Source organism: Diadema antillarum, unplaced genomic scaffold, assembly GCF_040938485.1.
Source record: "Diadema antillarum isolate AM-2024a unplaced genomic scaffold, OU_Dant_1.0 scf00000093, whole genome shotgun sequence".
NCBI lineage: Eukaryota > Metazoa > Echinodermata > Echinoidea > Diadematoida > Diadematidae > Diadema > Diadema antillarum.
This window is the reverse complement of record NW_027270982.1, coordinates 2581462-2607986: the sequence shown is the minus strand read 5'-3', so window position 1 is coordinate 2607986 and position 26525 is coordinate 2581462. Positions and strand designations below refer to the sequence as shown.

Genomic DNA, 26525 nt, shown 5'->3' with positions numbered 1-26525 from the left:
ATCATTTGTCCCATTTTACTGTTACATCATCATTCATGAAATTGTGGCTCCATTTACAGTGCAATCTTGGATCCATGTTTTTCATTCGCGCAATGGACAGAATATTTAATTTGATGACAGATGAAATTACTGATTCATTCGACTCGGCTCCTCCTGGTCAAATGGATCATTTCATCTTTCACCTCATGAAATGTTCTGTCCATTGCACTCATAAAACATTTATTATTTGTATATTCTACTCCACTCTCCATCAACTCCTCCATCTGTGTTGGAACACACACCTTGAGCGACTCCGCCCACGACGGCACCGGGCTGACCCTCTCCGGGTCGGGGGCGGTCTGGTTGATCTTGCGCTGGAAGAGCAGCAGCACGCAGTCCATAATGCGCATAATGAGGTGGGGAGGCTTGCCCAGCTTGCGCACGGTGGAGATGTGGGCTGGCTTGATGGTGTTCAGCGCCGCTTCGGCCTCAGCGAGGGCAGGCTTCGCCGCCTCTAATTTTTCCTCAGCCACCACTTTGTCAGCCTGTGCACAAGGGATGGAGATCATTGCAAAGTAAGATTTCCACGACCATGCCATTTGGCATTTGCCAAAAGAAATTCCTGCTCTGCCCATGTGAGAGGTTATGTAACTTACAAACAAAAATTGTCACTAAACCATCTCGTGATTACCAACAGAAAGTTATGACTTGCCTAGTTGGATTTTATGCTCCACATACATTTCTCTCTCTCTCTCTTGTTCTATACATCTTTTGTATATAATCTGGTTTCAAAAGTAAACCAAATGAAATTAAACAATATTTTGAAATTCCAACATGACTCAGATGCCACTTTAAGTTCCTTACTTGACACCACTATTCCGTGATTAGCTGCCATTTTCTTGCTAAAGATAACATTCTTTGATTGCCTTCTTTACTTCAGCCATAACATCAAAGACCTCCATCTAGTGGAGCAAACCTCTGGGGTCTTCTCTAAGTTTCATGGAAGTTTAACCCTTTGTGCACCAAAGAACTTAGCTTAACTTGCCAATCACTTCGTTTTTTTGCACTCAGTAATACAGCCAAACTTGACCGTGTTGCGGATTGGCAAGCCCACTCAGGTGAGTAGTAATGTGTTACACTCTGACTGGAAGGTCTATGTGATACAGTAGGGATTAGGGGGACTACTTGTAGGTAATCTCTATTAACCCATTGAGGACGAGTCCTGAGTATACTCTGGCAGGTCTCTATGGAAAATGCATGTTGTAGCAAAATCAGTCCGTCTTCAATGGGTTAACCAAGATTTAGTTTCCAGGTATTCCAATAGTGTGCTCTCGTGTGCCAATCGGCAAACCATGCACGGTAAAGGGCTGGGCTGTAATGGAACTGACAAAATACTTTGGAGTTCCTGCTACTGACAGATGGAGAAATACTCACATTGATCTCATCCACAATGGCCTGGGCCTTGTCCTTCACCTTCTGGACCTGAGACTTGACCTGTTCGGCGGCCTGAGCTTTGACCGTCACAGCCGACAACACCTAGAATGAAAGGTAGGTTGTGTGTGTGAAGAGTCATGGTATGGCACTGATGTACATACAACACAATTATATATACTGTAAACGTCAATATTTTCGCGTGATTAATTTTTCGCGCTGAGCGGCTCGAAAACGTATTCGCGGGTTCTTAAATTCGCGCTCCGCAGCAGGTTACTTTACTGTAGTACACATTCACTGCTTTCATCCAAAGCCTCTGCTACATAGCTTGCTATGCCAGCGTACGACAAGCGACGTAGCGAGCGGCTCGACTGCGAGCACAAGCACTCAAATACGTAGTACAGCTGTGACTCTAGTACCGTAGTCACGGGGGACTGTAGCATCGATGCGTGCGGTGCACACATGCATGCTACAGTACACAGCAATCTAGGGTATCGTCTCTTCGCACAGTACTAGTAGCGTAAACATGCCTGTACATTGTACTACGTAGCAGTATCATCGATGAAGCGCACACAATTCATCCCGTTCAAAATGTGCGTAGAAAATTGTGAAGATATATTCGCGCGTTTTTGAATTCGCGCTAGCCGAGCGTAGCGCGAAATCCGCGAAAATTAATGTACCGCGAAAATTTCCACGTTTACAGTAACTGCATTTTAGAACAGCATGTCTTATTTAGATACAGAAGAAATACTGTTCTTAGCAAAGCCTATTCACTTCAAGGGCCCTCTCGTTACTCTGATATATCTTTTTAAATATGTGTTGCATATAGGCAGATGAAGAAACTTCTAGATGCATAGAGGGCACAGTTTTAGCCACAGTTTTGTACCTTGCAACCACAAAATAAAAAGGAAGAGAATCTATAGGGTTTAGCCAGGTAACAGGTCAAAGACACCCACAAAAATGCAACTATTTGTGCATTATTTAAAAGATTTCAAACTAGCAAGCTTTCATCGTATCAGTAGGGGGTACTCTTACTCACCTCCTCAGCTTTCTTTGAGGCCACAGCCAGGTCCTTCTCCTTCTCCGCCAACTGGACGCTGAGCTCTGCCACGGACGCCGAAGCCTCCACCAGCTTGTCCAGTCCAGTGGTCATGCGGCGGGACAGCTCGTTGATCTCCTCATACTTGCTGCGGTAGATGTCCTTGTAGCCGGCGATGAAGGACAGGTAGGACTTGGGTGTCACGTGGGTGGCACGACGGAACCTGCATGAATAGAGAAAACAGACAGATTGAAGTTTACTTAGTTCGTATATGGCACAATGTGCCTGGTTAATTTGTTCACTATTACTAGTCACCTAAGTGAACAAGGGTTGGCATCATTAACCTGTTTTTCTTGTCTGGGTACACTGTAGGTACGTGGACCACTTCACTTTGCACCCTGCTCTTTCGATGAATGAATGAAATGGGATCTTTTATGTGCCTGCGTCGTGAGGTAATAGAAAGTTTGATCACTAAGTCCTATTCCTCATGGCCACAACAACTGAGCATATACTTACATAACATTTTTTCAGCAGTGTGAAATCAATGTCCCTGTGGTTTTAAGTCTCCCAATAACTTGGAGAAATTGCAAAATGAGAAAAGAAGATGGAGAGTAAGTGTTGCAAATGAAATGATAAATATATACTATGTGAAAGTCATAAATTGATGGGCAGACATGAGCAGGAGAGGGGAAACCCAAGCTCCCTGTAGTTCATAGTCTAGTAATTAAATGAAGAAAATTGCAGATCTGAGAAGACACATTCATATCCTTGATAAGACAATGCTGTTGGTTACAATTACGGAAACAAGTTCTTTAAACAAATACTTCTTTTTCTCTATCCTTTCTTCACACTCTCCCACTGGATGATCCTGACTGCACAACTATCATCTAAACAATGATCAAATGTCTAAGTTGCATGGCTTGTGATAAAGAAGAGCTGTATTTTACTCTTCGTTTCTTTCAACTGAATCCTTATTTCATCAGAGGTCTGAAATGAAACATGCAAGATTTGTTAAAGGTCAGCGACAGACTGACCTCTCAAAGTAGTCCACGCAAGACTCGGCCACTCCGTCCTGGAAGGTACCCATGGCCTGCTCCACTTGCTTCTTGGTGTCGTCCGTGCAGACGATGTCGAACGTCTTCAGGAAGTGGTGGGACACAGCTATGAGGGCGTCCTTTGGCCAGCGGCTGAACCAGTCCATGGTGCAGCCGGAAATCAGACCAGGGAACTTGAGGGAACGGTTTCGGAATTTCTCTCCAACCTACGATTGTAGTGGGAGGGGGAAAAGGAGAGTGGGAAGAGGTCACATAACATAAGTAAGTTATCATTTTATGCAGGCACTGAATATGTAGACAGAGTATTGTTACATTAATTCTATACTATGGGTCAGCCACAATATCTAAACTTTTGTCTTAACTCTGCCAACATTGGACAGGCAAACACATCATAAATTCAATAAGAGCAACCAGCTACTGATTATTTCTTCAAATCATATTGGTGAAGTCCCCTAAAAGAAAGCAAGGAAAAAGTTTCCTTTACAGCACCTTTATTTCATCTCAAATGAACACTTATGCTAATGTAAAAATCACACATATAAAACCAAAAACACACCAAAAATGTATTGTTCAAACATAGAACCTTAAAAAAAAATGTTAGGAAAGTCCTGTGGTGGCAGTCAACTTACAGGAGAGAAGCAAAGGACAACATGTAGGTTCTGCCTGGACCTTGTGATGAAATAGTCGTAGAGATTCTCTCCCGTCGGCGGTCGCCGTGGATACTCCTTCTTCATGACAGGAATCAGCTCCTGTGTGATCTCGTCAATCTCGTCACGAGCGAACAGGTTGGAGACCTTTGGGGGATGGGAACACGTGCGGGAGAAGTTAATCCATGTAAGTGGATAATCCACAAATTAATGGAATCAGCGAATGACAGAAATGACTTGTGTGACAAACAATGCACTGCAATCAACATCATGGACACTTTCAGGCAATCATCTCCTGATCATGTCTTTTTTACAATGATGATAATTGCAACAGCAACAACAAATTTGTTGACCATGCAAGATGTCATATCTATTGACAGCACCAAAAGAAACTTTTTTATAAACTGATATCTTTCCCACTGTGAAGGGTCAGCTCATCGTCATTAATTCGAGGCTGTGTAACTTGTTACTGGTACTGGGGCCATTCTTGGAGTAAAGCAACAGACAGTTAACCATTCGTGAAAGCTGTAAGGTCACTCATTAATGGAAGGTAGCATCCAGTCTCCTCCTCCTCCTCACCTCTCCTGACGACAGGACATTGTTGAGGTACTCCAGAAAGCTCTCATCCTTGATCTCATTGTCAGTGAAGATGAAGGTGATGCCTTTACCCTGCTGGCCAGCAACCCTGTACAGTGTCTTCAGGTCCTCCATCAGGTTGGATGTATTGTATGACCTGAAGAGAATCCAAGCATGATGCAAAAGTCATTTACCACATCTACTACTGTGATAAGTTCAAGTTTTACATTTCCATAATTAAAAAGTTCTACAAAAGGATGTATTGCCTACAGCGTAACACAAATCAAATATTTGTAAAGACCAGAAAATTATATTACCTATCGGGTAACACAAGTTTAATACTAGTACAGACCACAACTGGTGTTGATTTCAAAACACCCAATACAAATATGTGGGAAAAAAAAAGATTGACAGTTGATTTTTTTTTTTTAATAAAATCATGCCCTTATTTCCCCCCCCCCCCCCACCCCAGAGCTCTTATACTCCAATAAAGGCTGGTGTTTGGTGTCAAGACATCAAATCTCACCTGGTGAGTGTGATCTGGAATGTCTTGTAGCCAGCGATGAAGGATGCCAGACGAGTCAAACTCTGCTTTCCTGAACCACCAACTCCGACGAGAAGGGCATTACCACGAGCAGTACGGATGATGCGGGACACCTACAGAAATTGAAGAATTTCATTTCAACTGACCAAAAGAAATGCCCACTTGTATATTTACATTTGCTAGGTACCATGGTGGACACTAACAGTACACACTGTTTTAGTTACAGTGTAGTATCATTGATATAATATCCTTTGTAAATGTTCAAAGTGGAATATTGAAAAGTTGAGGGAAGATTTATGAACGTAGAGTAATGAAATTCTAGACCGAGAAGGCTCTCCTCTCACTTTACTATTGGTTGTATTTTTTATGCGAGCAACACAATAGTGGAGATGTTTAAGTTGCATAACATGTATTTTTCATTAGAGGTTGGCACAAAACCATCTCTAGCCTAAAAATACAACCATCATGCTTTTGTGAAGACTGTCTGGATGTCAGGAAGAGGGGAGTTGGTAGTGATGAAACCCAGGGTGGGTCAGATCTATCAGTTTAAGTAGAACCTCTCACCTTGACCAAATGAATCATGGCGTCCTTGAAGAAGACCAGGTCCATGCCGGCTCCGCGGATCTGCTCGTTGTACAGGGACATGAACATCTGGAGGCGCTCCTCCAGACCACTGTAGGATGGGATGGGCTCGTAGATCTTTGGCATGTCAAAGTCAGCATCATCCGGCTCGTCTCCGGTGGCCTCGGGAGCATCACTGTTCATGGGAACAAACATGAAACAGACCCATCAAATGACCATCCTGGCAACAAACAAAAAAAGAGGTGCTTTGGCTTGAAATACAAATAAAGGCTAATCTGATGCCATAATATACCGAGCATCAGTGGTTACACTGACTGCATTTGAAGCTTGTTGGTGCTTCACCACTCCACACAAGATCCTTAACGCTACAAAAGAAATCACTGCAATGATAATGAATATACAATTTAATTTAAATGAAGGCACCTAGGACTGGTGTACTTCTGTGAAAAATTATAGCAATGTGAATGTTTTATGATGCAAACTGTAGACAGATATGTGTCCTCAAAAATTAATGAGGCACCTTTGATGAGAGGTAAATTACATAACAATCACATTTTCAGCTGAGTGACCACTGACCATTGACCACTAGCTGTCCCCTTTCTACTTACCGGAGGAAGTCCACAAAGTAGTGGTCCTCCTGGCTGGTGTGGAACAGGTCGTCCCCAAGCTCTTCCTGGACGACACGGCCGATGGTCTTCTGGAACCACTCACAGTCCTGCGGGTTGGTGAAGCGGTCAGCGATGACCCGCACGCACTCATGCTTCCAGAGGGAGAGCAGGATCTTGGGGGAGGTCACCACCTCGCTGAGGGTGTTGATCATGCCCTGCCAGATGCGGGACAGGTCGCGCAGGTTGAAGATGTAGTGGAACTTGGCCGGTGTGGGCAGCATCTTGATCTGATGGGGAAACGGGGCAGGATGGATTAATCAGCATAAGGACAGAATTATTTTGCATGCTAGATAAATTCAATATGTTCTTGTATTCTATTCAGAAATCTATTACAGTATGCCATCCATACCCTGTTTGAATGCAAATTGTTAAAAACACGATATGTGACCCTGCACCTCAAAACAAACAAAAAGTCGCCAGACATGAATTTTTAGTTAAGACCATATTCTGAAAGAGCAGACTCTAAGCTTTGAAATGATGTATAACTCAAATCAAATGGACTCTCCTAACCTATCTAAATATTGGAAAGAAAGTACAAACTCAGGAAAAGTGTGAACTGAGAAAAGAGGCTCTGAAGTACAGTGTCTATCAAGCGCTTAATCTTTGCCAAACCGTGCAGCTGGCTGTGCGATGAATGGGACAAAAAACAGAAAGTAAACCACCAGAGTAACAACAATGAAGGAATTATCAAATTAAACTGAAATTAGGCATGCCTTATGAACACATTCTGTCCATAATCAATGCCAACTTTCAAAGCAGTAGCACTATCCTTTCAAAAGGTATTAGAGTTGAAAGTGAAGAGTGTGGACAAGGTTTTTCAGAAATGAAAAAGGGATTCTAAAGACACACCTTATCACACTATTCCACCAAAAATGTTCGAGATAAACTGCTAAAAAAACACACTTTCCTGCCCGTTTTATGATACCAAATTTTAGCATAATGTAAAAGAAGACCCGCTCTTTCAGAAAATATGAAAAAGTCAAGTTTGGCTAGGTTGACCCATTTCACTTATTTTCAGTCCTCACGCAAAATCAGTGTGTGCGACTTTATGTTCGTTTTGAGGTGCACGGTCACATATAAAAGAAGTGATGCCCTGACTTCCAAATTATCGGAAGTACAAAAATCTTTGCCTGAAATTTGTGCGAACTCGGGGAATATTTCCCTTATGACAATTAGCTACAAATTGCAGTAGGATAAATAGCATACGATCACTCTGATGACAAACAGAGAGCCCTGAAAATGAACCATAATTATCTGGACATTCCATTGGTCTGTCATGAAGCAATGCAGCATAAGATGTGCTATGGTTTGTAGGTCACTTCATTTCAAGTCAGTGTAAACAAATTAAAGAGACTATACAAATCTAGTCTTCAGGTGTCAATAGAGGTAAAGTTGTTACAGGAATGCAGGAAGACAACACCGTGCATGTATGCGTGCTTTTACATGCATTGCCACATGGTGATGACAACATAGACTGAACTAAAACAACATGAATACATAGTTCTGTCCCACCTTTGTAAGCTGCCAGAGACGGCGAGTGACAGGGACCAGGGCTTTGGCCAGTTCCCTCACATCAGCACTGAACCCTCTTTCCTGACAATAATGACCAGTGCTTATCACACCTGTTTGATGCAAAAACAATTAGAGAGACATATCATCATTACCCCAATTCTATATCTCAAACTTATCTTCAGAAAATGCAATGAAACAGTAACTTGTAACTGATGTTGCAATACAAAAGTTGAAAATGGCAAGAACACCTACGATTCTCATGAATTTTAAGAGATTAGGAGCATTAAGAGTAATACAGCAATTCTATTTTGATTACAAAGAAAGAACTAAGCAAATCAGTCTTACTGCTATTTCTCATCATTTACTCAGATATTTCGGAGACAGTGCAATCTTAATTCCTAGACGATTTGTTCAAACTTGACGTAAGCCTTTCATTAAGTTGTGCATATGATGCTTTTGACACATTATCCTTCCAAATAGCACTATAACAAAAACAAAAACACACACAAAAATTTCATTCAAGCATTACATTTTGACATTTCTACTGAGTGTTTGTTCACTGGGATTAATGATACCAAAGTAGGGTCATTTTCATCCCTCCTGCATTGCCCTGTCATCTCACCAAAGATCTTGTCGATGGAGGGGTTGGAGGGCAGGGTGCAGTTGAAGATGGAGAACTGTCTCTTGAGGCGCTGCGGGATGTCGTTACGACCTCCTCCGGGCTGAATCATGGCGGCCATCATCTGGATGTCGGCAATGATGGTGAAGTCTCCGGGCTTCTCCAGGTTGTAGAAGCCGCTGAACTCCATCATCTGGCGCACAATCTCATTCGTGATCTGAGATTTGAATCAAGCCAGGTATGAGTCAAATAGAATGTGAGAAACCAACTGAGGCAAATGATGACCATCAACGTAGTGCATATTGTGAGGTGCTCATTTCTTTGCTCAGGGTCTTAAAGTGAACGGAAATTTATTCTCGTTGTAACAAACACCTAAAGGTGGTTTGAGCGCTCTCCTCAAGCGAACTGTACCATACCATACCCGCGCCAGAGGAGCGCTCCTAAAGTGTACCGTACCGTACTGTACCGAGCCAAAAGTGGACCACTTCCTGATGCGCTCCAAAAGCGTACCAAAAGCGTACCAAAAGTTCGCTGTAAAGCATACGCGTATCATGCGCATACGTCACAACGCAAAAACATCATTCTCTTTGTTCGGGACAGCTGTAAGTAGTAAAGAGCCAGGTGGATGACATTCTTGCTACAAAAATGTGTGACCTTTTCTAAAAATAACTTCTGAGGTACGCTTTCTCGACAGAGCGCTTGAACGCTTCAAATCTGGCACAGTTCGGTACGGTAGCTTTGGTTCGCTTTAGAGCACTCGAACGCAGTCTTAGATCTTCCAAGCCATTTAGCTTGCCGGTACAGAGTTGTGTAAGATTCCAACACACAATACCAGCTGGCCACTTGACGCTCTAACGATTACTACTATGTACTGATATAGGAACAGCTGACAACAGGGCTAGTGAATTAGCATTTCATCATGACTTAAGCGTAAAACACAATCTTCAATAACTTTCCTCCCAAACTGTCAGTCTGACTATACACCTATGTACATCCGTCTACAGGGCAAATTGAACAGGTATTACTTGAAATTGGCAGACATATAACAAAGGCTACATGATCACATCTTATCAAATCATGTCATGCGAAGATGATTGTTTTTAAAACAAATGAAATTAATCCATTATTGTCATATAAAATATTCAATGTACCTGGTCTCCCCACTCATTGATGATGGGCATGTTGATGTCGTCAACAAAGACTGTCATTTTCTTGCCAGCAGGAGGCCCATAGGTGTTTCCGACTCGCTTGTCAACATAGCTCTCAATGGTTCTCTGTACGGACGGAAGAATTATCTTTCTAATGTCATTCAATTCAGTGAAAGCTGCAATATAGAGATAAGGTCCAACAACAGTGAGAATGGTATCAACTTGATATTACCAAGGGTACTGGGTTGTGGAAGGGTGCTACATTTCACTACACTCTGTTTAGAAGTGCATGGCTCACACGCACAAGACAACAGCACCGTAGAAGCAGATACAGACTTTCATATTTGCCAACACAGAGGCAAACAGGTAAAACATTTTTTGCTCTAACATGTGGAACCTGAACTGTATGACTGCATATTTCAAATGCATCCTTTATTTGCATACAATCTATGACACTATCAAAGTGTGATATGACAAAGGATAAATGATCACTCACTCAAAAACACTCTACTTCTATCAATCTCTTCAAGTGCATGACCACTCATTCATGGCTGAAGCTGAGTCAGGTCTGCCACAAAAAAAAAAAGGAAAAAAGGGGGAAAAAAGATGCCTGATAAAGGAACAAATTAGTGCATCTTTGTTCAACATTTTGTTTATTTTCTGCTTGTTTTCTTCCTCCTTACCTGGAACATCATGGGTGTTGTGGCAGATGAGAAATTGAAGCTCTTGGCCACGTGAACCTCAGGGTTGTATTTATCCATGGAGCCCTTGATCATGACTGTCTTTGCTGTACCCTGCTCTCCAATCAGCAGCACAGCCTGAAGATCACACACATACATACATGAAAAGCACATGATTTACAACTTTGGAGGAATTAAAATATCTCTGTTGCCATCTCCTACGATGCACATCATCGCAACATGAAAGAATGAAAGCTCCTATATACGAAAGAACAAGGAATATTATATCTGTCAGCAACTACAAGTATTTATAAAAAAAAAAAATTGCCAAAAATCATTCAAACATCATGGCTTACTAACAACAACAAAAGAAATCCAAGGAATACTGTAGAGTGGAAATTTTGCGTGAGTAATTTTTCGCACTCTGCATGTGAAATGAATTTCGTGTATTTTGGATTTCGCAGAATAAAAGAGAAAAAATTTCATTACAAGTCACATGTAAAAATACTTGCTCACTATAATTTTTGGACTAATTTTATGTTGTGTGAAAACAACCCCGTCAGAAAAATTTCTCACTTTTACAGTTGTTGGGAAATTTCCCAGTTTTACTGTATTATGGGAATATTGCAAGCAAAAGCGGCAACTGCAACTAGATATCTCATTACCTTGGACTGCTTGGCGATTGTTTGGATAAGGAAGTCTGTTCTGACGTTGTCCACGTTAGGGACCAAGATTGAGCCATACTCTGGGGTGGAGTCTGGTGGGTAGATCCAGTCCTCAACACGCTTTTCCCAGTGCACCCAGTTTCCTGATTTGGGGGGGGGGGGGTGTGAAAGGAAAGTTTTGAGTACTGAGCATAACTGAGTATTGAGTATGTCAGTATTTATCTGGGTACAAGTATCGAGTACTAAGTATTAAATATTAAGTACGAAGCACATGTCTGAGTATAAGTATTTTGTAATGTTGCTACGGCCACTACATGTTATCAGCAATGGGCAGGGCAATTACGTGATCATCTGCACATAATCATAATAGACTGGCATTCTATATTTCTTTTTGTCCTTGATTTTACACTGACTGCAAACTGGCATTGCAAAAAAAGGAAAACATGAATTCACAACTACACTGCATCTTAGCTCACAGTAGTCTACTCCAATAATATGATGTATTCATTCTTCTGTACTGAAATGTACATGAATGGGTTCCTACTAACAAGAAAGTATGAAATTGTGAGTGTGTGTGTGTGAGTGAGTTTGTGTGTGTGTGTGTGCGCGCGCGTGCGTGTGTGTGTGTGTGTCTGGATGTATTCTATGTGGCCACTGAGGAAGTATTTGCAAATTTATAAGCAAGCTACCATAGGATCAACTGCTTTAAGACTCCCCTTAATGGTCAAGGCAATGAGGATAAAGTTCCTTGCCTAAGGGCACAACCATTGCTGCAAGGGGATTTGAACCAGAGACCTCTTCATTGAGAGGCTGTGGTCTAATCCACTGAGCCACAGCGACTCCTTGATCATAATAGAATAATGATGAAGGTACAATAAAAAGGATAGGAGGGTGGGGAGTGACAGCTGATCTACCTTCGTTGTCAACAAAGAAGTCAAACATGGTGTCCTCGGAGGATTCTGGGATATCCGGGAGGTTGAGCTTGATCTCCTCGTCGGTGCGGATGAACTGCTCCAGCTTGGAGCGGTCGTCCAGCTCCAGCAGTGCGCCCACGCTCCACATGACGCAGAAGATGTAGATCTTCTCAAGGTGCTCGGGGCTGGGGCCCTGCGCCTCCTTGTCATCCTTGGTCTGGATCAGCCCCTTCAGCAGACTGATGGCCTAGTCACACAGAAACAACGTCGACAAAAACAGTAACAAAGTGCACAGGTGATTCATTACGCACTGCAGCAACTAAAGACATCGGGAGGCAGTTGTGGCATGGCAAAAAGTGCTCTGGACATGGTCAAACATGAGTTAAATTCCTCAATTTGAGCTTAAGACATTCTGTCTCTGGGTGATTTCTTTCTTGCCTGCATTGTCTCTCTTGTTCGAGGTGGCAAAAAATGGCTATTTTGCAAATCCTTGGCAACAAGAATGACAGAGCCTTCAAAGCACTGCATTCATCTCATTTGGAATAATCTACAAAGTAGCTAATGATCCCAGTTTTTCTATCCCTCATAGAAATCCTTCAAGAAAGACATATTTTGGAATGCATCAACTTTTGTATAATCAAGACAATTGTAGTCATGTGTCATAAATATATGCATTAGCGGAAGATGTGGGGAAATACAGAATTCAAATGCAAATCTAACACAGTATAATGAGTCTTAACACTGTTGTACCTCCCAATGACCTTTAATTGCAGAGGACAGGGGAATAAAATGACAGCAGACATAGAGGTCTCACATACCTGTGCGATTATCATGCACTCCAGGACATTCATCTTGAAGATAAGGTTCTGGTTGGTGAACTGCAAGATGGCAGCAAAGGACCCTTCAAACAGAGTGCGTAGACATTCGGCTTCAGTAGGATTCCTGCTCATTAACCAGCCCTGGTGAGGAAATTAAAAAGAAAAACAAAACAAAACATAAATGGGTAAAATGACATATTGTTCATTTGTGCTTTTCATTTCCTTGATTTCAATGATAAGACATTCTCATTGGAGATTCTACTTTGGAAAAAAGAACTTCATTTTTATCCCAAACATCTCACGACAAAAAAGTTCAATGTCATGAAGGTTTATGTTCACGGTCCTGATTAACAAGTCAGAATATTATATGCAATGCCAAGTGTGCTAAGCTTCAGCTGCATTTCATGAACTATAATCTTGATGGTTCAGTTGAATCTAGCATCGCTAGTTATCCCCACGCTAGGCAATAGATGTTTCTTGGTAGATAATGCTCCTTAGGTATACTTCTTCATTAATCTACTGAGGTAACTGCAGAGCTTTCTTAACTTGGTGTGTGTGAAACCCTATTCTGCAGAAGCCAGAACTACAGATGACAAAAACTTGGAAAGCTGTTGTTTACGTTTGAACAGTTTAAGAAAATAAAAAGGTCGGTGGTACTTATAAGAAGGTGAAAACTCACATCAAGAATGGGCTTCCAGTCCAGGGCGGAGCTGCTCATGTAAACCATGCCATTGCGGGAGACAGTAGCTGGCGAGGCATTGTCGATATTGTGAGGCTCGAAGACAATCTTGCAGTTGGGCGCCATGGGGATGCGATCCCCGTTGGCCAGAGTCAGCGTCTTGTTGTCGTCCAGCACGCTGTTCAGGTTCTCAATCCAGATGGCATCCACTGGACCATCCAGCACAATCCACACATGCTCACCTTTTCAAAAATGGGGTCACAAAAATGTGGATTACTCATTATGGAAATTTCTTTGCAAAACATTTAGTGTCTGACATGTATGTATACACACACACAAACACACATGAGAAAAAAAATTGAATTACTCCATTTGAGAAAAAAAAAAAGTCCTTGAAAGTGAAAACAGAAGAAGCAAAAATCAGCCTCTTAATTGTCTGTCAATTCAGTCAAGGCAGATATTCTGTTACCCTAATATCTCTCTAAAAGTTAGGATTACACATGCCAAACAACATCTATCATGTACAACAGCAAAATAACTTACAACGGTACACACTACAGGAAATTTGCAGTACTGGGTGTATTATTCTGCACTGCTTCTCTCATAAAAAGGCTTTTTTTACCTTTCTTGTTCCACTGTATTGAGACACAGTTTATTCAAATGACTTTTACAGTGCAAGGAAATATTTTACTTTGCAACAGGTATTTTGAATTAGGAGGTACTGAGAGAAAACAAGACAACAAAATGGTACAGTTTTACATGCAAGGCACATCATGCTTCTAAGTAGCGTTGCTGATCAAACTGCATACCTTTCTTGGCCCTGAGTGTTCGGCGCCAAAGGGTGGAGAAGATGCCATCCGTCCAGTCATTGGTGGCCACGTCCAGTCGGCCGAACATCTGAGGGGCCGTGATGGCCTTGGGGTTCATGCGCATCTCTTTGTGGGGTTCGCCACAGTCTGTCATTGCCTTCATCAAGTTGTGGATACAGCACGTCTTGCCCGCTCCACTGGGGCCCAGGGCCATCATGCCGTGGCGGACACGCTGGGTCTCGAACAACTAGAGGGGAAGATGCAACAGAGTGAAGGAAGGGAGGAATGGAATAAGAATGCATATTGGTTACACATATATTTGGCATCTAAGAGGTGTGGCTGAACATGGAGAAGTGAGAGGGATGTGCGTATAAACTGTTTGCTTGTAAAATGCATATACATTTTCATGTTATATGACAATGTTCCCTGATGGTAGATGGTAGATTTCTATTGACTGGGTATAAGGCAAACTAGACACACTTTAAAATATTGCAACTTGAAGTTATAGGCATCATATCCAATAAACTGAAATAACATCAGCTGTGTGATGAAATATTATTGTGTAGTAATTGAAATGATACAGTACAATATTTCTTTGATTTCCCTATTCATAGTGACTTGGGAAAATAAAGGTATTAATGACAAGAATGTCAACTTGAAATCATCCTTCTTTCAAGAGAGATAGAAATTGACTGAAATTTCAAAAATCAAATTGCTTGTCTGTCTCTACCTGGATCAATTTGAGTGTCCAGGGTGGATGGTTGACCAGTCCAGCTTCCTCCACCCTCATGGCAATAGCTGCCTCCAGCTCGGGGTAGCCAGCCTTGTCCAGGACAATGCCAGGGAAGAGATCGTTGATGAGGGACAGGAAGAGGGGCTCGTCCTCATCCACCTATTGGGGGCAAAGGGAAAATATTCAATTTAATTCAATTCAGTATGATCCAATTCAATTTAATTCAATTCAATCAAATTCAGTATAACCCAATTCAATTCCATTCAGTGCAATTCAGTACAATTCAATTCAATTCAATTCAGTTCAATTCAGTTCAGTTCAATTCAGTATAACCCAATTCAATTCCATTCAGTGCAATTCAGTACAATTCAATTCAGTTCAATTCAGTTCAGTTCAATTCAGTTCAATTCAGTCCAATTCAGTTCAATTCAGTTCAATTCAGTTCCAATTCAGTTCAATTCACTTCAATTTTCAATTCAGTTCAATTCAGTTCAATTCAGTTCAATTCAATTCAATTCAATTCAGTTCAATTCAGTACAACCCAATTCAATTAATTTTCTCTGCAATAAAGTCATTACAAATAAGTATAAAAAAACCCCACTGCATTGCATCATACAGAAAAATATGAATACAAAGTAAAATATTGTGAAACATAGATTTGCATTAAAACAGTTCTAAAATACCAATGATGGAAGGAAAGAGAGAGAGAAAGAGAAGAAAGGATAGTGGGAGGAGGCAAAGACATCAGAAAGATTTCTATACAACACCTCATGCCACCTGACAATGAGGAGTATTTCAGCATGTGCCAGTGCATGGATTGTTAACCTCACCACGCATGTATCACACTAACATACTCTTGGTATACAATGACAAATAAGCATATTTGAACCCATGTGAGATACTGCATTCAAATTCACCTTGACTGTCTCCATGTGAAATCAACTAAGACGTAACATGGATGATTTTTCAAGGCCATACATAGAGTGATGTAAGCCGTTACTTGGGATAAATGGATGCTAACTTAGAACTGGCTGTACTGTTTACCTCTATCCTTATCAGTACAGCCTATCAACTTCTGTCTTTATCACTTTGACAACCATGACAACACAAAACAAAATATGTTAACATTTAGAGGACATGCATGCATCAAACTACTGTAATCCTTGTGTGCAACAGACAACTCAAATTGTATACTCTTGATTATGTCACACCAGCCTCAAAGATCAGTACAGTTATCTGCACTCATCACAGATTGTAAATTTGTACACTGTGTGTTACTATTGATATTACAAAACAATGCATTCTCAAACAATCTAATTGTAGTTAGTCTCACCAGTTTGGAGAGGTTCATATCCCTCAAGACTCTCATCACAATGGTGTTCTCACTGTCATCGGGGTTGGCTCGCTTCGCTGCTCCCAGAGTACGTAACACAGACAGGATGTTACGCAGACCAAAGTCATAGTGAACCTAGTTAGAACAAAGAGTGTTGGAGAAGTGAGGTACTGACACATTATCGATGTAAAATTGAACACACCATAGCACTAAAAAGTAGCAAGCTGACATCATTAACTTTTAAACTCTCACTTGGAAGATGCAACTTCTCATGACATTTCTACTTTGTGAACATTTGACACAAGAAAGTCGACAGCTCATACATCTTTTGTATTAAATATGATTTTTTTTCTTCCATTTACGAAAGATTACCTTTAACAGATATGCCAAACAAAGAAAGTTTCCTGTTCAGAGCTTGCTGTGTGACAGTAAATGAAAATTCACTGCTGTGTGAATAAAACAAGAAAATGTAAAGATGATCATTATCACAGAGAAAACATTTAAACAGAAAAATATGTATATCATCAGTTCCCAGATGAGCAAAGGTCCTCACCTGCTTTGTGAGCTGTTCCTCACACAGCTTGTAGAGAGTGTAGAACTTGCGGGCCAGGATGATGTTGTCAAGGAAACCACAGCTGGCGAGTTTGACACGGATGATGATCTGTCTGTCAGGCACCATCATGGCCACGGTCCTGAAGTTGATCTTCAGATTCTCTGGCAGCTCTTGACGGCCAGCATACCCCGGGTTCTGGGTGTTGGAAGAAAAGCAGATTGAATAATCAGATATTAAAGTCTTAAAGGTTTATGTTCCAACAAAATCACTGCAGCCTTGACCAAACTGTAGCATGTACTTCTTTTCAAATCATTTTTATTCTAATCAAAACATGTGTTTCTTGTTTTTCTGATGAGACTATTTAATTCGAACAGTTTTATGGAGGTATGTAATATCTTTAATATCTTAAAATGAAATCCCTGAAGTGAATCAAAAGCTTCATGATAATTAATAAGTATTTCATAATACAGATACAATGCTGCTTCTTCCTACTTCAAATATATGAATTATGCACAAGGCATTCATGTTTTCAGAGGGATAATAGAGATGCTGTGAATACATATTTGATTGTGTCTAATGCAAAGCTGTCGAAGTCACCCTGAATGATGATACTTTTCCTGTACACATGGACAAACCAGTGCACTCATGTCATTTGCTGATATCAATCTATTCATGTCTTGTTAGCTTGGCAGCAGAAGGCATTAACTCAGTTGACTACCAAGCATTATCACCACCACAATGACAACTTGTAGCATATTATGATGCCACTCATAACATCATAAATGCCCTTACCATGGTCAAGAAAAGACCAAACTCTGGGTTGAGGTCCACCAGATCTCCGTCCGTGAAGATAAACTGCTTCTTCCTCTCCTTCTTGGCTGTAAGGACAATGGCAATCTGCTGAGCAGCCACAGACAGCACTGGGAGGTCGATGCGGTTGAACTCATCAAAACATCCCCAGCTGCCAGACTGGGCCAGACCTGGAAGGGAAACACAACAGAGATATAGAGTTTCCATTACAAAAATACTCTAACCAATTAATTGTATGTTTGTTTTTGTTTTGTTTTGTTTCTGTTTCTTCTATAACTTTGACCAAATAAGCTTTGACCCTGTAAAGTCTGACCTTTGCATCTTTATCCAACCTTACCCAGTTAAATATACAGTGGACATAAGTTTTCAGAAATCTGGGCGAAATATTCAGCCATGAGAAGATAGGAACTGATGAATCATGTCTTGTTTTGATCTGCAGAATATGTATCCGGTTGACTGTCTTCAACCAGTGCACTACCTTTTCAGATTCTTAAATATCTTGGAATGATCTTTTCCTATTTCTTGACTGAGAAACATACATGCCAACAACGCCTTTCATACTTATAAATGCTAACTAGAAAAGCAACCGAGGGTTGACTGCATACATCCTGTAGTATACATGAATATAAAAGATCCTTTACTTTTCTCCATCTTCACTGCTTTCTTATTCCTATGAAATGTATGTACTGCCAAAAGGAAGGTGTGAGAGGCAATATAATGGATTTAAGCCTAACTACTACAGATGCAACACAGGCATGTCAAATTGATAAATCAATAAGTCTACCTTTGTAGATACGGCCAAGACCTCTGTAGTCCATCTGATCAGAGCAGTTGAAGACGACGACATACTTGCCGAGGGAGCGGCCCATGTCCTTGGTGGTCTCGGTCTTACCGGTCCCAGCAGGACCAGCTGGGGCCCCGCCCATACTCATACCCAGAGCTTGGGACAGGGTGATGTAACATCTACAGAGGAAACAAAATGGAGCAATCAATAGAAAAACTCAGAATTCAAACAGTAAGGCAGCTATATGTCCAGTACCCAGCAACTCCCCAACTGAGATTAATCATGCAAGATTTGTCTGTTCATAAGATTAGGGACAGCTCAATCAGCTGTATAGATAAGAGGACTGCTTTCTATAGAAATATGTCACACACAAATTTCACATGTTTGCTTGCCTGTTGATTTCTTTTTTTAATTCACACAACTACACCAAACATCCCACATAGCTATCCCCAGAGTAATAAGTTCCAAAGGAGAAAACAAGTCACCTTTCATGCAAAAGGCATCAGAAAATGAGACCTACCTGTCTGTGAGAGGTGTAATGACAAGACGCTCAGTGCAACCCAAGAACTCATTCTGGTAGATGAAGTCGACATCGGTGATGGAGACAATTGTCTTGTCGTTGTCCTCATTGAAGTAGAAGCGACACTGCTTGAGCCACTCAAAGTCAGACGGAGTCTTGATGTGCATGCGCACCTGAGCCACAAGAAAGAAAAAAGATTTTGAAATATACAATGTGAAAATGGAAGAGCCCACCATGAGAATGTTGCTCATGCTGAAGAGGACACCCTGGGGGGGGGGGGGGGGAACCCCTCAAGCACAGCTTAGTTGTCATCATCATCATCATCATCACTGTCATCATCGCCATCATCATCTTTGCTATCCTCATCACCATCGTCATCATCATCATCTACAGCAACACTGTCAGTATTGCCATCATCATCATCACCATTATTATCATTACTAGTATTTATCATGTCTAGTAATAAAATGGAGATGAGAGACCAAAATGGTCCGAGTCTCACCAGGTCATCAAAGATGTCCCTCTGGTGAACGTGGATGGTGATGAGAGTCTCAAACTTGCGCCGCTCCACCTTGCTCAGGTTGCGGGTTGTCTGGGCGATGAGGAGGTTGAGCAGTTCCAGGAATACCTGGTTGGTCTGCTGCATCACCTTGCGGTCATACTTGGCGTTGGTCAGCGCCTCTTGGGCATCTCGTGTCCAGATCATCTGGATCCCCAGCAGGCCAATCTGTAGGGAGAACAAAGCACTGAACCTGGTAAAGCAGGGCACTTAGAAAAGCAAAAACTAAAACCTTCCACTTATCTGAATTTATATTTGGTATTTCAGAATCCCCATTCCTTTTTTCTTCTTCATTGGCATGATATGTATGATTGATAAAATTTGCAGATGTTATATAGGAGAATGAGTTGTAGACTAGTCATACATGGTCTGAAGACACAGACTATATGATAGCCAGTACAGTATACTGATACATGTATCAATATGTGTTGTAGACACGACGGACTGCAACTGAACTCATAAAGGAGTACAGACATGCTCTTGTGATTGGCTTCAAATCATGACTTTGAATTGTCTTTATTCGGCTGAAGTGAACCCACAAACATAACAAATTTTGGCGACGAGGATGGGATGCCGTGATGTTGGTATCCAGCACAAGTTGCTGAGCGAACCATCGCTAACGTTGAAGAAAGCACTTCAAACAGCTACAGCAATGGAAGTTGCTAACCAAGATGTGGAGAGACTGAAAGTGTTAAGTAAAACGCCTGAGTCCACGGTCGGAAAGATCCAAGACAAGAATTCACGTCAGCCCAAGCAAGTGAAAAAGACACTTAAAAAGCCAAGCAACCCAAGTGGAAGCTCCACTAAAACTAGATGTTGGCGATGCGGTGGTTACCATACCCCATGGACATGCCGTTTCAAGGACAAAACATGCTTCAAGTGTGCCAAGACTGGGCAAACAAAGAGTCTATGCGACAAAGTACGGAAGTACAAGCAAACAAAAGCAGCTCAACATATGAACAATGATGATGGTAACAGTGATTCTCCCGATGAACCGGAACAATCAGAGAATGAGATGAGTCATATCCAAGATGCTACAGTAAACAGGATAGGATATCGCGAGCCTTACCAGGCCAAGGTAAAGCTCAACGGATATCATACAAAAATGGAAGTAGACACTGGTAGCCCATGGATGATGATATCCAGCGGAGTGTATCGCAAAGTGGGAAGTCCAGGAGAACTGACTCAATCTCATCTGTCTCTGAAGACATACACCGGCAGCAGTGTGCCAATTGTTGGAGAAGTCAAAGTGGATGTCGAGTTTGACAACAGCCAAACATCAAAGAAACTCTCACTCCTTGTAGTAGAGAAGGGTGTTAACCTGTTAGGTAGAGATTGGATACAGGAAGCCCCTGAAGTGTTGCAGTCGTGTACTGAACTGCACAGCCAAGTCTCAGTCCATGATGGAACTGTCCACAATGTACAGAGCAGCCTACAGGACATCCTTGACAAACACAAAGAGACATTTGACTGTACAAAGCTTGGAAAGCTGCAAGGATACCAAGCAAAAGTTTACCCACAGGAAGGTGGAGAGAAAGGGAGTTTTTACAAAGCAGCCCTTGTTTCCTATGCTGCCAAGAAGCAGATAGATGCCGCAATCGATGAATTGTTGGCGGAAGGCATCATCACGCCTGTGAAGACTGCCCAATCATCGCAGTACCCAAGCCAGATGGGAGTATGAGAATTTGCAGTAACTTCAAGTTGACAGCAAACAAGATGTTAAAGGTAGAGCAGTATCCCCTGCCAACACTGGAAGATCTTCTACAGGAACTTGAAGGTGGAGAAAAGTTCTCTAAGCTAGATCTACGCCACGCCTATCATCAGATAGAGTTAGACCCTGAGGCCCGCAAGTATACGACAATCAACACTCATAGAGGTCTATTTGAGTACACAAGACTGCCTTTTGGGATAGCAAGTGCTCCAGCCTTGTTCCAGAGGACAATGGAAAGCCTCTTAGCAGATATCCCAATGTGCAAGCCCTACTTGGATGACATAATAATCATCAGCGGAAAGACTGATGAAGACCACCTGAAACACCTGGAAGCAGTTCTATCCAGGCTACAGAGCAATGGATTGCACTTGAAGAAGGAAAAGTGTGCACTGATGAAAGATTCAGTAGAGTATCTAGGTCATTACGTGGACAAGAACGGCCTTCGACCCCTACAAGACAAGGTAGATACCATACGCCAAGCAGAACAGCCAGTAAACCAGAGTCAACTTCGGGCCTATCTGGGATTGCTCGGATATTACGGAAAGTTTATCCCCAATCTGTCCCAGGAGATCGCGCCGTTGACTGAGCTGCTGAAGGCTGACTACAGGTCAAACACCAATGGGAAATGAAGCAGCAAGCCCGACCCGAAGTTCAAGTGGGGGAAAAAGGAAGAAGCTGCCTTCCAAAGATCCAAGCATCTATTGGAGAGGAACTGTGTCTTAACACACTATGACACGTCAAAGCCGCTGCTGCTACAGACGGACGCAAGCCCGTATGGGCTTGGTGCGGTAATAAGCCAAGTGGATGCAGATGGCGAGGAATGCCCAGTTGCTTTTGCATCTCGCACATTGAAGCCAAGTGAGTTGAATTATGCTCAATATGAGAAAGAAGGCCTGTCTATCATTTTCGGGCTGAAGAGGTTCCACAAACAGCTGCATGGCCGACACTTCACAACTGTCACAGACCATAAGCCCTTGATAGGACTTTTTGGGGAGCACAAGCCCGCAAGTCTGATAGCGTCCGCACGAGTGGCAAGATGCCATATGATCCTGTCAGCATACAGCTACGACATTGTTCATCGTGACGGAAAACATCACCAAAACGCTGATGCGTTGTCACGCCTGCCTATTCCAGAAGAGGGAAGTTCATGGGATCATCCAGATCTGGCGGAGCTGGATGAAACTCGAAGGGCACGCCTCAACCTGTTGACTGACATCGAAACGAGCCCAGTTAATGCTCAGGAAGTGAAGAGCGCCACCAGGAAAGACAAAGTTCTTACGCAGGTGAAGAGATATATCCAGGAATGGTGGCCAATACACAAGGAATCTGCCTGAAGAAGTCAGGGTATACTCCTATAAGAAGGATGAGTTGACAGGAGAAGACGATGTCATCCTGTGGGGACCACGAGTGGTCATACCCAACCATGCGGACATCAAAGAAAGGATTCTCAAAGAGCTACATAGCACCCATCCAGGCATCGTAAAGATGAAAGCTCTGGCTAGATCCTATGTTTGGTGGCCAGGAATAGACAGCCAACTGGAACAGCAAGTGAAGAGTTGTCCAAGTTGCCAGCAGAGTCAACACAGCCCTGCTGCATCGCCTATCCACCCATGGGAATTTCCTGACAAGCCAAGGAGTCGTATTCACTGTGATTATGCCACCATCTGAGATGAGAATGTCCTGATCATTGTCGATGCTCACAGCAAGTGGATTGAAGCTGTTCGGGTTAAAGGAGCAACAACTACAGCCACAGTGACAGCCTTGAGAAGAGTGTTTGCCACACATGGCATTCCGGAGACAGTGGTTACCGACAACCGTACACAATTTGTGTCAGAAGACTTTGCCACATTCATGACAAACAATGGTATTTGCCACATCCAAACACCCCCGAAACACCCATCCAGCAATAGATTAGCTGAAAGAGCTGTGCAGACTGTCAAAGCAAGAATGAGGAAAGGAACAGATCCTGACCTGGAGAAGAAGCTGCAAAAGTTCTTGCTGAGATATCGTGTTACACCTCAGGAAACCACGGGGAAGTCGCCCAGTGAGCTGATGTTCAAGAGGAAAGTCCGCACGAGACTTGACAATATGCGGCCAGATTTCAACAAGTCGGTGAGGCGAAAGCAAGCGTTGATGAAGCAGACACGGGATCGAGGGAGGAAGGAGAGAATCTTCCGTAGTGGTGACCACTTGATGGTAAAGAATTTCTATGCAGGCCCAACATGGCTGTACGGAAAAGTCGCCGAAATCAACAATCCCGTCATGTGTAACGTTGAGCTTGATGATGGGAGAGTGGTCCGCCGCAACATCAACCAGATCAGGAAGTACACCACAGAGGAACGTGCTATCCCACAGCCTACAGAGGCATTTCAACCACCTGAGGAACCGCCAGTCGGGTTGCCGATAGAAGCGCCAGGCACGACTGGAGAGCTGCTTGACGAAGCTCCAGCAAGTGAAGCTCCATCAAGTGCAGCACCCTCCGACAGGAACGTGGAGGAAATCCCCTCACCCACAGATACAGACATGCCAGGCATGACACACACACCCAAAACACAGAGACGCACTTCCAACAGAAACACAAAAACACCCAAAAGATTTGATGAATATGTTATGTACAAGTAAAAACACTAAGTTTTACTGTAAAAAGAGTTGTACAAAGAGTTGTGTAACGTTTGATGTGTTACATGGGGTAAAGTTGAAAGGAAGTGAAGGATTAATGGTTTCAACTTTCAACTTTCAACTTTATTTTCACCTCCATCAAAATGAACAAAGAACTTTATGTACATTGCGTATACACGGGATATTTGTGATACAGAACAAAACTTGAAAAGGTACATAAGAAAATTATGAAAAGTGAAAAGTAGATGTGATTACATCTTTGTTAAATACATAAAGCGTATAATACAAGTCAACTAAGGATGAGGATGGAAGTGGAGGGTCCCACTAAGAAGCAAAGCTTGTACGATATGGGACCCTCAGAAAAATACACAAAACATCAATATAAAACACAATAAACGAACCGATGTCAACTGACATCAAAATGATTGGGAAGAGGAAAAAGAGAGAAAAGGAAAGGAAAAAGAAGAGGAAAAAAAGAGAGGAAAAAAAGGGAGAAAAAAGTAATGGTTACGAGGTTAAAGAAAATACAAAGTTAATGTTGTACTCAATTATTTGCACTGGTGAGAAGTCAGTCTCAGTTTTGCCAGGAAAAGGTGAAAGTTATGTTTTATGTCAGTGATTTCAGGTACTAATGGTATGATGAAAAAAAAAATATCATTTGTATGATGATTTTGTGATTGTACATCAGGATACACATACAATATGAGGAGTATGTTAACTCAAGCTTCACGAGTTAAAAAAAAAAACTCAAGCATTGTAAGATATTTCATCATAGGTTATGAGTACACAGAAACAGTGTCTAAAAAGATTGATAATTAGAAAGTGTGGTTTCACTCAAACCATTTGTTATAAGTAAGGAGAAGTTATTGGGTTTGAAGAAATATTTTGTATACTTTGGTTTAACCAAAGCAATGAGGGAAATGTAACGAGTATGTGAAATGTTGATTTAGAAAATTTTCAGTTTGAAAAAAAAAAATCCCAGGTATAATTATCTAAAGGGGGAGGAATGTTATATAGGAGACTGAGTTGTAGACTAGTCATACAAGGTCTGAAGACACAGACTATAATTATGATAGCCAGTACAGTATACTGATACATGTATCCATATGTGTTGTAGACACGACGGACTGCAACTGAACTAATAAAGGAGTACAGACATGCTCTTGTGATTGGCTTCAAATCATGACTTTGAATTGTCTTTATACGGCTGAAGTGAACCCACAAACAAACAGCAGACTATTGATAGCAACCTAGGGTGAACCACAGAAGAGTTGACACAATGCACCCTTTCTTGGGAAACTAGCTACACAGATCTCTCCATTAAGGTTTTGATCCAGCTCTGAAGAGGAAGTTACATATGAGATTTTTTTACAAACCGAAGCTGACACTGTTTCATACAAGCGACCTTCAGCTTATGTCTTTTTAATTCATTTGAGGTCTCTTTTTTGCATATCAACAGTTACCTACTGAACCAGCTCACTATCTTTATCTCCAATTCTAACTGTCAGATATACATGAAATTTGCAGTCACTGCAAGGCATGCAAATAGGAAGGCTACTCAGTGTTTGGAAGACTCCCCCAAAGGGCAGCGACATCAACAACGACAAAGAAACTTACCTGAGCCTGGTAGGTGTTGAGAAACTCAATGATCTCCAGACTGGAATCCTGGACAGCCATGGCCGCTGTGCGGATCACGCCGTGAAGCGAGCGCTGGGCAACCACCATCAGGTTCATGAGCCACAACTCCACATTGCCCGATGCCATCACTGCCTTGTCCAGCTGTGAGGGAAAACAAAAATTGAAAATTGTGATTCAGAGTTCAAGCTGCAGACAAGGTTATCATAAGAACAACAAAAATTAATATACTTCAAATTGTTTCTAGAATATTTTGCTCTGCTCTGAGCAATTACTCACTTATCCTTTTGTCACAACACATTCTTGATATTGACTGGGATTTTCACAATGTGATAAAAAATCGGCAACATTTCTTCCAAACACAAGAACAGAGAAAAGATGGGGAATCACAACAATGCACATTCAAATCAGAAGAACATGCAATAACAAGATTCGAAAATAAACAGTTACAATATCAAGCTAGTCGAACTCTTTCTTTTTCAAAGCCTTAATGAGTTATGAAACACTCTCTATCACAAATGCGATGCCACATGCACACTTAAGATTCAACGACCACCACGACATCCTTACATCGACCACTTCTCCCTCTGAGGACTGGATGGAGAGGATGCGGTCGTAGTCCTTCTCGTGGAAGCGCACAGTCTTGGTGTTGTCAAAGATGCTTAGGAGGTGGGCTTGGATGGTGTGGGAGTCCGAGGCCTGGCCGAGTATCTCCAGCAGGGCGGGGTCCGACACAAAGAAGAATCGAGGGAAGAGCAGGCGCTTCTTCTCCAGGTATCTGTGAAGAATCCATCGCACTTTGTTTAGATGCGAGTTCTTGTTGAAAAGGCAAGCGCCGAGAGTTGAATCATTGACGTGAATGGGTGCCAATTTTCAAATTGGTGGGCCTAACTGTCAAGTACC

General features: G+C 42.0%; 1 protein-coding gene across 1 annotated transcript in view; it reads right to left on the bottom strand.

The window, feature by feature from the left end:
• The window catches only part of LOC139718331 (dynein axonemal heavy chain 5-like), an 81965-nt gene that overhangs the window by 15119 nt on the left and 40321 nt on the right, over positions 1–26525 (bottom strand). The window contains 27 exon segments of the mRNA XM_071629810.1: positions 282–524; positions 1414–1515; positions 2450–2672; positions 3484–3710; positions 4134–4298; positions 4731–4884; positions 5254–5384; positions 5836–6028; positions 6462–6748; positions 8034–8143; positions 8656–8869; positions 9804–9926; positions 10484–10618; positions 11146–11288; positions 12060–12306; positions 12878–13018; positions 13557–13798; positions 14366–14612; positions 15096–15257; positions 16432–16566; positions 16985–17179; positions 17777–17964; positions 18579–18757; positions 19099–19271; positions 19601–19825; positions 25605–25766; positions 26193–26400. Of these exon segments, the coding sequence (XP_071485911.1) occupies positions 282–524; positions 1414–1515; positions 2450–2672; positions 3484–3710; positions 4134–4298; positions 4731–4884; positions 5254–5384; positions 5836–6028; positions 6462–6748; positions 8034–8143; positions 8656–8869; positions 9804–9926; positions 10484–10618; positions 11146–11288; positions 12060–12306; positions 12878–13018; positions 13557–13798; positions 14366–14612; positions 15096–15257; positions 16432–16566; positions 16985–17179; positions 17777–17964; positions 18579–18757; positions 19099–19271; positions 19601–19825; positions 25605–25766; positions 26193–26400 (4954 nt within the window).